The sequence below is a fragment of the Mustela nivalis genome, assembly GCF_964662115.1.
Source record: "Mustela nivalis genome assembly, chromosome: 1".
NCBI lineage: Eukaryota > Metazoa > Chordata > Mammalia > Carnivora > Mustelidae > Mustela > Mustela nivalis.
In genome coordinates this window covers 52,103,762-52,117,718 of record NC_139020.1, presented here as the reverse complement: position 1 = coordinate 52,117,718, position 13,957 = coordinate 52,103,762, and the positions used below count along the sequence as shown (strand labels likewise).

The 13,957-nt window shown below is 35.9% G+C and overlaps 1 protein-coding gene across 12 annotated transcripts in view; it reads right to left on the bottom strand.

The window, feature by feature from the left end:
• ALCAM (activated leukocyte cell adhesion molecule) overlaps nucleotides 1–13,957 on the bottom strand; it is a 213,840-nt gene that overhangs the window by 163,922 nt on the left and 35,961 nt on the right. For 3 of the 12 annotated variants that reach the window (XM_082696752.1, XM_082696756.1, XM_082696751.1), the window contains exon 2: nucleotides 2,293–2,385. The exons of the other annotated variants lie outside the window; for them this stretch is intronic. In XM_082696752.1, coding sequence (XP_082552878.1) covers nucleotides 2,293–2,341 — 49 coding nt within the window. In that variant the 5' untranslated portion in view covers nucleotides 2,342–2,385. The remainder of the gene's footprint in view (nucleotides 1–2,292; nucleotides 2,386–13,957) is intronic. 12 annotated transcript variants of the gene reach the window in all.

The following is a 13,957-nucleotide window of genomic DNA, read 5'->3' as shown; positions in this document are numbered from 1 at the left end:
ATAGGTTATGTGGTCATTAAGATCTGGTATTTTCAATGTTGTGTTCAACACAAAGACTAAGTTTATTTTTTATGGACCTCAAAAGAAACAGCACAGATACTATTTTTTCTATCAATTCCATAATCTGTCTCCTCATTTTTATAGGTTTTTCTCTTACATTTAATTCAATCAGCTAGAATGTTAGTGGTGACTACTAACTGTGTAACCAGAACCATTTTGCTTATTCTCTCCAAAGCTATTTTTCTCTCTCTCTAAAATAAAGCTAACAAGTCTTACTTCAGAGTGTTATCACTATTAAGGGAGATTACCTAAGTAAAACACCTAACATCTAAAAATATGTTTTAAGTAGAGTCTGAGGAATATAAACAAATGTCTACTTAGTCATTTGCTCACAGGTTACCAACCTGGGCGGGGGGGGGGGGGGGGGCAAAGAGGCTCCAGATTAAAGTTACTACGAATCCATCACTGATTTCCTAGCTTAAAAACAGCCAAATTGTGCCTAAAACCCCTGACTCCATACTCCCACAGGGATGGTAAATCTCCCTCCTTTTACCCTCCTCTCTCCAGCCCAGACACCTTCCACACCTCCACCAAAATATATTGCTCCCTCATCTATGTTCCCATAGCAATATCCCCATTATAATCCTCTTTCCCAATGCATTGTAGTTAGTTGTGAAAACGTGTGTCAGTCACTTCAGCAGTACTGTGAGTGCATCAAGGGAAAAACCCCGTACCTGCTTCTGCTAGGCCCTCCCTAAATGACTGGCAAACTCAATGCCCCAGGAGAGGCATTAAGAAATAGGTGCTCTGTGTACTAAGAAAGACTGTTACAACAAAAAATACTATTTAATGAGACACGTAATTTCCAAACTTCAAGTATATAATTCCAAATATTCTCATCCAGCAAATCAAATCATTCAGCTCCCAGGAGTTTCGTTTGTAGCTAATTCATTTTGACTGATGTTTAGACACACTATTTCTTTAAGGCAAACATTCTTAGAGCCAAAGCGGTTCTTTTATAGCGGATACCAGCATGTAGAATTCATCCTTGAATTTCTGCTAAAATGGTCTTCTCAATATTTTGCAATTAGAACTGAGAATTATAATAAATGACATGACACATCTAGGGACTGAACATTTCTGGAGCATTTTATTTTTTTAATTTTTTTTGAAGAAGAGTGTAAGTGTCGCATCAGAAGCCACAAGTATTCTACATACAGCAAGTTGAACAAGAGAAATCTGCCCCTTCTGGAGCAAAAAGAAAGAGCAGACTTCTCATTTTCCACATTTGGGTCCTGAGTTTCTGGTAACTCTTTTCTAGGTTGTATGCTCTTTGTGGAATGACAAAACCTCAGGGACTTCAGAGAGCACAGCCCCAACTCAGCTCTTACTTAGCTAGTTCTTCCTGAAGTACAATTCGTATCTGGTGTTTGAGAGAAGAGGCCACAGAGATGTGTGAGCTGTCCCTTCCTCTCAGAGCTTTAAGCTCTATTATATTGCCTTTCCTCCTTTCAGGGGTAAAGTCACTTTTGAAAAACGAAGAAAAGCAATAAAAACTCTCCTCACAAAAATGCAAGGGATTAGATACCAGAGATTTTTCAAAGAATTAGCAGACACTGCAGCCTACGTATGGAATTGATACAAAGAAGTCCTGTACTTACATTCCATTGGTCATCAGAAACACGTATGCATCACATGGTTTAGATGTCCATAAGCACGACTTAAATTGAGTTACATGTAGATGATCTGTCCTAAGCATTTACTGAGAACCAATATAAAAAACGTTCACTTGAAAAATATATTATATACATGTATACAATGGGTGTGCATATATACATATGCATATATGGCTAAAATCGTGCATTCATGATGTTTTCAAAGTATTCCGAATAAAAAAAGGAACTACATCCTCCTTAACATTTGAGCTAAATATGCTCTCTTTACGTGAATCTTTTTTCCATTTATTTTAAAAAATTGAATCTACATAATCGTTTTCTTTCTTTCCACTAGATTCAAGAAGAGTAAGTCGTATGAAGTTCACAGATGCCTTCTACAGGTTGGGCACTGCAGAAAGTAAAACATAGATCTAATTTTATTTGATTACTAAATTAACACAAAAAAGTAGGCTTTGTCAATCCTACTTTACAATGAGAAAACTGAGGTGCAGGGAGGTTAAGCAGTTTGCCCAAAGTTACTTAACTGGCATATGGCAGAACATTTCAACACATTAAGGTTCTTTAAAGGACAGCATGTTACCTAATGACACAATGAGTGAACAAAGACAATTACTACCTCCTGGGTATCCCTGGTGCTGCGGACCGAATTGTACCCCCAAATCCATGTTGGTGTCCTAAATCCCAGTGGGACTGAATTTGGAGATAGGACCTATAAGGAGGTAATTAAGGTTAAATGAATTCATAAAATTGAGGCCCTGATCCCACAGGATTACTGTCCTTATAAAAAGTGATATAATAACCACAGAGCTCTCTCTCTCTGTCCCTGAATTAGAGGACATCTAGAAAGCAGCTATATACAAGCCAGGAAGAGACCCCTCACCAGGAACCAAACTGGCTGGCATCTTCATCATGCACTTCCTAGCCTTCGGACTGTGAGAAAATAAATTTCTGTTGCTTATGCCACCAATCTATGGGATTTTTATCATGGCAGACCAAACAGACATACACCTGGCATAATAATACCTACTTTTCTTTCAAATCATTTCTGATCTTTTACCCTATAGGTAAAAGGTAAGTGTTAATGTATATGTATGCAAGCAACTTAAATTCACCTTCATAAGCAGTGAAAAAATAATCACAAGAAATGGAAGAAATGAAAGGAAGAATGAAAAGAAAAAAATGGAAGAGAGGAAGGAGAACATCCAACAGTGGCTCTTTCCAAGAAGCTAGCTAAATCAACTGTCTATGCTAAAACTGGAGCACTTACTTTTTAGGGAATTATAAAAAGTATTTAATATTTGTTCATCTTTCTGACTTTAAAATACAAATTCATATTTGTGATTCTTTAAAAATTCAAGAAAAAAGCTTTTGTATTATGTGTACACATATAAAAAGGCTTTATCTCTTTCTCTGCCCCATCCATCTCCCATGTACATAACCAGATGGTTAGAACAGTGCCAATAGCCATGGTGGGCACACACAGTAGGCACACAACAAACATTCAACTGGGGGAATAAAGTTGAATTTACCTTCACTATGTGACCTTCTTCACAATGTGAACCATGTGTTATTATACTTATTTGCATGTCATTATTATTTGCTCACTTCTCCAGGGAAATTTAATTTTTCATAACCACCTGTTTATTTTGACTACAACATACTTTTAAGTCTCAGATTGGTAGCAACTACTTCAACTGGAAAAATAAGACTCTTTTGGGACCACTTATAATTTCTAGCATGCTACATTAAAAAAAAATTCATTACAGGAAATTTTATGACCATCAACTTTAAGGCCTAACAAAATTCAACACTTTATATTCATTTTCTCTCTTTACCTCTGGACTCTCCCTGTCAAAATGGCCCTTGAAACATCACAGAGTTATTGTGCTCCTTGTTATGTAATTTGTTGCACCACTTTGACCAATTCTCAAGGCAAATGTAATACAGCTCTCTTTTGACTTATTACCTCATTTTCCCATTAGTGCTCCAGAAACTTTAGTGTTCCCTGACCTGTTTTTTTTTTGTTGTTGTTGTTTTCATTTTTATTAGATATACCTTATATAGCCCAAACTTAACTACTTGTCACAATTTTCTGAAATAAGGATTGAAAAGAAGCAGTGCCAATCTGAATGTGACTCAGAAATCAAGTTCCCTATTGAATTTAAACACTTTCCAGAATTATTGCCTAAATTCAGTTTCTTTGGCCTCATTGTAACCTTCAAGGAAGTAAGTAATAATTCAAATATTAATAATTCAAATAAGTAATAATTCAAAAATTTTATTTCACATTTTTGAGAAATGGGGGGGAAATTACTATTTTTGTGTATATATAGGTATTATATGGTAATTTTTTAATCTTACAGCATACTCTTTTAAAGAATTACAAAAATCACAGGTGTGTAGATGTACTGGAATTTGGGGGAAAGGGGAAATAATCTCAAAAGAAAGAATGTATCAACTGTTCAAAGAAACACAGAAGTAGAAACTGATAAGAAAAGTTTATTTGTAAGAAAGCAAAAAAAAAAAAGGTAGAAATGAAAGAGTAGAAATGTAAGAAATGTATAAGAAATGTAAGGAAAGGGGCGTCTGGGTGGCTCAGTGGGTTAAAGCCTCTGCCTTCGGCTCAGGTCATGATCTCAGGGTCCTGAGATCAAGCCCCACATAGGGCTCTCTGCTCAGTGGGGAGCCTGCCCCCCCCTCGGCCTGCCTCTCTGCCTACTTGTGATCTCTGTCTGTCAAATAAATAAATAAAATCTTAAAAAAAAAAAAAGGAAGAAAGAAATGTAAGGAAATGTTTTGGGATTTGGTATAAAATAACAGAACTTGGGAAAAACTCCATTTCCAAAATTAACATTTTTTTTAAAAATTTTTTTGTAGAGTGAATACTTAGGAAACTGAAGAAATCAAAGATACAAGGGTGCCTGGGGGGGCTCAGTGGGTTAAGCATCTGACTCTTGATTTCAGCTCAGGTCATGTTCTCAGGGTTGTGAGAATGACTCCATGGCAGGCTCCTGCTCAGCTGTTTCTCTCACTCTCTCTCAAATAAATAAATCTAAAAATAAATAAATAAATAAATCTAAAAAAAAAAAAAGGAGAAAAAAAAAAAGAAGCCAAAGATACAACTGAATACATAAAATATCAAACACTAGTTTTTGTCCTAAATATGGTTTTATAACACTGAACCCCTCATTTGTATTTTGGTCACAGCTTTCTAATGCTAAAACCCTACAAATTCTGAGGCAGATGAGCCTTAATAACATCAAATTAACTTAGTAGCAAAACCAAGCCAAACCAACCAAATGAACAACAACAACAACAAAACCACACACACACACACACACACACACACACACACCAGATAGGAAGAAAAAAAAAAATTCCAATCCATGCTTTTAAAAAAGTTTGCTCTATGAAATGAACCTGAACTGTCATTAATTTTTTTAATCTCATGGTAGTGCAGACTGATTGAAGGAAGCACATCTGCTTGACTGAAGATTCAAGAAGAAATGGTGTCACACTCAATCTCTCAGCTGTTTCTTCATGGAGAATTAACTTCAAAGCTTTTTGAGCATTTAATTCTCACTCTAAAGCTAGCCAGTGTACACAGCACCCCAATGTGAGAAATAAAAACTTAATTTTTAAATGGATAGCTGAAGTTTATATTTTAATATTCTTAAAACCAAAAGAGTTACCTCTTCAACCCCTTTATTCTGTTTTACCTTTAAAAAAAAAAAAATAGAGAGAGGTTTTCAAAACACACCTGATTTGCATTAAAGGTGATACACAATGAATGTAAAGATTTCTATGAGAAAGAAAACAAAGCCACACACCATAGAAGGAAATGAGAATGAAACACAACTCTTCACTCAGGGTGAGTCAGCACCAAAGTACAATATAATCAGACCTCTTAAATTAATCAGGGAAAGAACAATTTTTTTTTTTGTACTTTTTAACCACTAGAGCACCTCTTCTCCTTGAGTTATAGCAAAGAAAATAATACTCATTCCTGGAAAATAAAAGGTGGGGTAATAATTCCTCCATTCCTAGAGACACTAAAATGGTTCATCATCACTCACTCAAAGAATACTGACAAAAAGAGGGAGGAAACTGTGTTCTGTATGTCCTAGGAGAATATACAATAACAGGGCATGAATGTTTCACACTTCAAAGTCACTACTACTACTTCAAAAGAGCAACTCTAAGTATAAATGGGAAAAAGAAGAAGTAGCATTTATAGAAAATACACAATGTTAAATGCTTTACATATGTTACCTTATTTAACTTTCATAACCATCATGAGAGTATAATTATCTCCCAATTTCCTGATTTAAAAAAAAAACAAAACAAAACTTTCAACATCTTGTTCAAGGTAACAGAGTTTGCAAGTCATCAAGCTGGGATTTGAGCTCAGATCTGAATGATTAAAATAAATCTATTATCTTCTCACTATACTTCATTAATTTCATCCAATATTTTTTTAAGTTAAATATCCATTACTCGTCTTGTTATATATTTGGCTAAAGGTGGTGAAATGGAACTGTCACTGTTCTCAAGGAACTTAAGAATCATCTGGAGAACACCAGACCTGGAATAAGTAAATACAACACAGTGAAGATAGTGGAAAAAAATCTAGAGTTAATAATAGGTTGGTAGGGGTAGAGCGGAAAAGGGGGAAGGTAAGAATTTCTTAGAAAAGTCACTAGACCTTAAGGATACAAGTTAATCAGGTGAAACAGGACCTTTAGAGACAGAGGAGCTAGTGTAAGTCAAGGCCTTGGGTAGGAGAGGGGTAGACAGAGTTTTTGGGAAATACAGCAATTTCAGTAAAGCTGAAACTTGGGTACAAAGGAGATGAATGGCCCTAAAGAACACATGGTGCTGGTCTTTCTTATCACTCATATCAAGGATGTTTGATATTCTGTAAGAGGTTCTGAGATGTTACTGAAATATTTTAAGCAAAGTTAATATGATCAGACTTGAATTCTCAAGATCTATCCAACTATAATGTAAGAATAAATTGTAGGTCTACAAGAGAAATGCAGACAATGAGTTAGGAATCTATTTGTAGTAGCTCAAGGAAGAAATAACAGTGGCTTAAATTAAGAGTATGGGTATGTACAAAAATGGAGAAAATGTGTTGAGATGCAACAGATATCTAGGAAATAGAATCACAGAATTTGTGGTTTGACTGTGGGACATGACTGATGGAGATGTGTCAAGGATAATTACAAATACTGGTCCAAAAATTGGTTGGATATGGTACCACTTATCAAGGTTGGGGCCACAGAAAGAGGAGAAAAAGAGGCAATTTCAGAATAATAACACTGTTACTATTATTAATACTAATGATGATGCTTAACCAATTGTAGAATCCTGTTGTGGCAGACACTGTGCTAGGTGCTTTATGTGTGTTATGTAATTGTCTTACAACCCACCGCCTTCTGAAGTAGTTATTCCCTCAGTTTTTTAAGTGGAAAAATTAAGAACTGAAAAGTTTAGTTAACTACACAGCTGGACAGGAGGTAAAAGAAGTATCAAAGAGAGATTAAATGCTGTATTTGGAAAAAAGTTCAAGGGATGGCCGAAGTCTCCCTTTAGCGGTCTAAGGTCCTACAGCAACATCTTAATGAATTTATTCTCCAATGGAAATCACTGGTAAGAAGAGTCCACACTATGTCCTTGAAAAAGACAGAGCAAGGTCAAGTTGGGAATGACAGATGGAGCAAAGAATCAGGAGCCAGGTAGAAGCTAATAGAAATGGGCCAAATTTGGAAACAAGCAGGAGAGCTGGGAGACTACCTCAAAGAGCATTACCTAGCACATCTACCTTGTCTGTTGGCAGGTAGATAGTGGAAGCGAGTGTGCTTGTCTTAAAGAGATACAGTGAAGAATACAAATAGGAAAATATTAAATAAAATAATAAAACAAAACATACCCTGAATTTAGGCCCTGAAATATCTTAATATTATTGACCATATAACCTATAGAATTACAGTAAAAACCATAGGATAAATGTTCTCTGTAATGTCTACTGGTGTTCATTTATGGTGGCATCAAAGAAGAGCTACTGATAAAAATATAATGAAGATACATCTTTGGACATGTATTTGTAGAGATGATTTAGAAAGATAAGGGGGGACTAAAACAAATATCATGGTAGGAAAAATACAACATGTAATTCTATCAGTGATAACTAAAAAAATATACATTCAAACAAAACTGATTTATATATGGCCACTTTGATTCAATATACTCATTTATATTGTTTCCAGAAGAGAACCAATAAATGTTTCCATGGCTGGCATTAATGTGGCTCTGAGGCTAATCAGCAGGTTGTTTTCTTAAGGGTTTATCTGCAAACTATTGTCATTGGACATAAATTTTCAGTTCCTATGCAAAAGTGGGTTGGGGGAGGGGGCTTGATCTCTGCTTATCTTTCACTTGACACAATCTCTGCCTTTTCAAAATTTACTTCCAAAGCACAGACTTAGAGACATCTATAAGATTTATTTGTTTCAGGACAACCATATGGTTCTGTAGTTCTTCTTTCCAAAGAACTTTATCTCAACTAATTAATCCTTAAAATCTCTCTGAGACCAAAGTGATGAAGACAAGTAATTTATGTTGACTAAGAAAGAGCAAATTTAGGCACCTTGCCCAGAGTCTCTTAGTACATAAGCATGGAAAAATGGACATCCATCAACTATTCCAACATGCTTTCTAAAGAGAACATGGCAACATTTTCAGGTGCTTAGCTTGACAGTTCACGCAAAATAGTACTTTACAGAGAAGTCAAAACTATCAGAGCTGACATGGATCCTGCTGCTTCTCTATCTCACCAGCTCCACTCACACTGCTTGCAATCAGGGCAAGTTTGCCTCGTGCTCCTACCCTTACCATAGCTTCCTGAATGTTCTCCCTCCTTCCATTCTCTCTCTCTGAAAATATTTCTTAAATACAACCATCAGACTTGCCTTTCTAAAACACAAGTTGGCTCTTCTCATTCACATGGTCAAAAAGTCTTGGAGCTCAAAATTAGCTCCATGCCACTCCGTCTAGAATTCAAATCCATATTCAATGTAATTACAACTTCAGTTTGGAAACTTATCTCCCATTACACTCTAACTTAGTCCATTTCTTACAAATAAACACAAATACACACACACACACACAGACTTTTTTTCCATTTCTGCAAATATACTCTTGAGTTTTCTCAAAGTTGAGTCTTTGTTCAAGTTGTTTTCTAGAACGCCCTTAAACTTTACAGCAGTCTTCCCATCCTTCCCAGATCAACCCAATTCATTCTAGTTAGAACAAATCTGTATGTTTCCTCCAAACTCATGGACTTTGTGCACCTCCTCAAACATTTTTACTGCTTATATTACTGTGTTTTTGTCCATCACTGGATTTTAAGTCACTAAATAGCAGAACTGTATCTAATTTACATTTATCCCCCTCATCAACATTGGACATTATGTTTTGCATATAGTAGACATTACATTTGCTAAACTGAACTGAAAAAATGTTTGATAAATAACATCATAGCCCAAGTCCATTTTAGGCCTAAGTAAATGTAATGATGTACTATACCACCATTTTCCTCCACTTAATGAGTGTGAAATTTCAGCCAAATATATTGCACATTCTATTTTCTAATTACCTTTCTTTGGTGTTACTTCAATAAAGAGACTACAATTAAAAAGAAGCCTACAATGATCAAACACATGGTGCAAAAAGGAGGAGCTACAGACACACATCTATTCAGTATTAACCATGTAGATACTTGACATTGTTACATGTATAATTTCAAACAATATATTAGTTAAATATCAATTCTCTCATTTTACAAATGACAACTGAAGGTCAGAGATGGGATAGGTGACCTCTCCTGTGCCCAGCTATTAAGTACCACAGCAGGAACTAGAAGTCAGATATGTCTGCCTATAGAGTCTAGACATGTTTTAGGTTACAGCACAAATTCCCAGTTCTGCAAGATTGAAATGATGTAAGAATGTGTACAGAGGAAATGAAGAAACTATTTCGTATTCTGATTTATATAGCAAATTTGTACATAAATTTAAGACTACAATTACTATACAAATATACCATTTCTATAACGGTTAAACTTTTTTTTTTTTAAAGATTTTATTCATTTATTTGACAGACAGAGGTCACAAGTAGTCAGAGGGGCAGGCGGGGCGGGGGGGGGGGGAGCAGGCTCCCTGCTGAGCAGAGAGCCCAATGCGGGGGCTGGATCTCAGGACCCTGGGATCATGACGTGAGCCGAAGGCAGAGGCTTTAACCCACTGAGCCACCCAGGTGCCCCGTAACTGTTTAACTTTTATACTTAATCTAAAATTTATGGTGTTATCAGATGTATTTTAAGTTATATAATTACAAAATATAACCTTCACTGGCATATTAGACATCAGTCACTGCACCAAGCATTTAAGTCACTAATTAATTTAAGAATAAGGTAAGTGCTATTATTATATACATTTTATAGATGAACTAATGGAAACTCAAAGATGTTATTAAACCTATCCAAGGTCATAATGCTAGCTAGTGGTAGAATACTGATTTAGAATCCAGCATGCTAGAATGGCAAGATACATTTCCTAACAATATTCACATATTCATATAATCTAGGAAAATCTTAAGCATCTGAAGATGTTAAATTTAGATAAAACCTTTTATTACTGCTTTTCATATAATGAGGAGTATATATGCATGATTATGATCATTTGCTTTAAAATGTTTCGTTGGAGACATTCTAATTAATATATGCATTAACACACCCATCAGCTCTTATTGAGTACCTAATATAAAATATTAAACATATTGGATGAACATTAATATATAGTTCATATTTTTATTCACATTTTTCTCCTAACGTTTTCCAAAATTAGGGGGATAGGGAAATTTTTTTCTTAAGCTAAACAAAATCATTTGTTTTCTGCTCATGTTGATTTCTGGTACAATATTTAAGTCATTTTTCATCAGAAGAACATAGCACTTAAGATTCTAAGTCATCTCATGTACAAAAAAAGTAATATGACACTTTAAAAAATATAATTTTAAATTGAAGTTCACTATTTCCCACACATAAAAGTATAAGATTAATAGCTTGTATGAAAACAGGTGCTTATTGATCATTAATTTCATGGTTTTAAGTTCAAAATCACTCTACTTTGTTTTACCTCTAATAGTATTACTATGGAAAAGAATTGTTGGTTTTAACTTTGAGGACTACATTTCATATTAACTATAATTATACAATTCAAGCATATCTCCCATAGGAATTCACAATGAGAATAAAACACATTTATTTCTAAGGGTTTGTGACCTTCACATTATTTTCTTTTACCACAGTCTTTAACGTTGTTAAAATAGAATGCTGAAAGAAACTGAAGTTCTAATTATTTGGACACATGGATCTCTTTCTTTCATTATGAGTACTATTCCAAGACATTAAAAATTTATGAATTACTTTATAAAATCATAAGTCTGAAAGGACTCTTGAGGTTCATCCCTTCTTTCTCCAAATTTTATTCATATTATCCTATACTGATGGCATTAGTCCTGACATTAAATATCTCCGGGGAACAGATTCCATTTCCTCTTTCAGCAATCTGTTTCAGCTCACGAAACACCCTTGCCACTATGAAATTTTTCCCTTTGATCCTGTTTACAATATAAGTTTTCATGTGTGATTAAGTCATTTCTTACACTTTTTGTTTTCAAGGTAAAATATGTTTTACTCCTACCTTTTAGGTAATACTTCTCTCCTAGGTTATGACACCCCCAAACACAGAGGACTATAGAGCTTTCTACAACGTTCTGCTCTTTAACATCAGAAGCCATCTATGCCACATACTCTGACTCACCTGAGAACTTCCGCTGCCTGAAAGGCAGCATCACTAAGAAGTCCTTTGGAGATGCTGACCAACCAGCATCTCTAAACTTGGAACACTGCATACCAATTTTCCCTTTGGCCCTTTGCTGTGTTTGATGAATAATGTTCTCATGCATAATATCCCACAAAATGCGAACAGCCCATGTTATATGGACTATTGTGAGAACTAAATGAGTTAGAATGTGTACGGAGCTTAGAACCATGCCTGGCATACAGCAGTCAATAAATAGTTAATAAATCTTAGCTATTTCTCCTGTTGCCACTGATATATTCTTACTGCTCCAGTTACTGTTGCTGCTGCTACTACTACCTTTACTATTACTGCGACTATTAGTACCACTACTATTACTATTACTTCTATTACGTCTCTGATTCCTCTCCTACTGTTACTACACCCTGATGAGCTTTCTTCTACCAAGTGGGGCATTCAGAGTGAACTGGAATGCCTTGGAGGGTTGGGGATCACCTCTTCCCAATTCCCATCTCCCTTTGATTGCCCAGTTGATCAGGGTTCTCCCAGATCATAAGACCTCTAACATAATGATTACCCACAATTGACAAAGGCAGTCCAACAAATTTATACAAATCAGGGCCTCTAAGGGCTTCTGGCCCATCATCCTTCCTGAGATCTTTGTGACAGTCTGTCATTTTGTAAGAGCTGCATTAACATTCTTCCATTAACATGAATAATTGAAAGTTTGCCTAATAGAAATATCCTTCAATATTATATGATGTTTACCAACTCCATTAATGGTTTAGAAGTATTGTATGCAAGTACATGGAAAATTATAAAGAGAAACCAAATATTAAATTACACTAAAAGGCCTATAATGGGAAATATTGTTTTTCTCTGTAAGTTGATGTCAAAGGAAAAATTCGAAAATAATTTATTTTTTCGTAACAATTTGTATTTTCAAAGTGTCCCACAATCATTTTAATATTTATTCCTCAAACAAATCCCCACGGGGGAGTATGGCATCATCAAACATTTTTTCACAGATGAAAAGTCTAAAGTGTGGATATGAAGCAATTTAAGGATGGGTCAAAATGTGATTAGATTTCACACTCTCTGAGTCGCTAGCATGCTGTTAAGTGAACTGAAGCCTGCCTGCCTCAGGAAGGTAAACAGAATAAATGAGTTAGCATTCAGATTTACAAATAAACCAAGAGTGGACCATAAACCAAGTTAGTAAAGCCTATTTCCATGGAAGCACAAACAATACTGGGGTACACACGCACATACACACCATACAAACACACACATACATGCACAAAGGAAAAATAAACACTAATTCTTCTGCCCTGATTTGGCTCTGAAGTGAGTCTCTGGTGGATTTTATGGTGTTCATCACAGCAGACACTACCTCCTTTCCTCCAGCTTAAGACAACTTGCCTTTGTAATTTCTTTCCTTTTTTTTTTTTTTAAGATTTTATTTATTTATTTGTGAGAGAGAAAGAGTGAGTGCACAAGCAGGCAGAGGCAGAGAGAGAGAAGCCGGCTCCCTGCGAAGGAAAGAGCCCAACGCGAGGCTCGATCCCAGGACCCCGGGATCATGACCCAAGCCGAAGGCAGCAGCTTAACCCACTGAGCCACCCAGGCGTCCCGCCTTTGCAATTCCTAACGCAGCCTGCTCAGCGTGCCTTTTCCATTGTGCTAATTCTGAGTGACCCAGCCTGGCAACCTTGGAGACTGAAACTGCAAATGGTACTGGTTCAGGGGGCCCTGTTACAACATCAAAGGTGACTCTGAGGATCAAACAAAGCCAGTAGTTTAAAGTTACTAGTGCCAAATTCAAATTCATATAGGTATTATTATCTTAAATATATGGATCAGTCTGGTCTAAATCCATTGTTATCATATGGCGCCTGTTGGCCAAGTATGACTCAATCACCCACTTCCTATGTACCAGGTACATAGGAAGTACCTGGTATGACACATTTCTTAACAGAAATTTCCACTGAGTATAAATGAAATCACTAGATTATCTAGGAGTAAGTTGTTTTACTTTTTTTCTATATAAGAGGGGAAGTTTGGCAAAGTTTCAAAAGTATTATTTTTATCATCTTGGTGTTTGTCATTATTCACTATCCCAGAATTATATAGTTGTTGCTGTTTCTCTTTTCTATTTTTCTCTCTCAAGAAGTTGTTTCTGGGGCCATGGAGCGGTTCAGTTGGTTAAGTGTCTGCCAAAGCTCAGGGCGTGATGTAGGGTCCTGGGATCAAGCTCTGCATGGGGCTCCCTGCTCAGCAAGGAGACCCGCTCTCCCTCTTCCTCTGCTCCTCCCCCTGCTTGTGCTCTCTCTCACTCATGTTCTCTCTCTCAAATAAATAAATAAAATCTTAAAAAAAAAAAGAAGAAGAAGA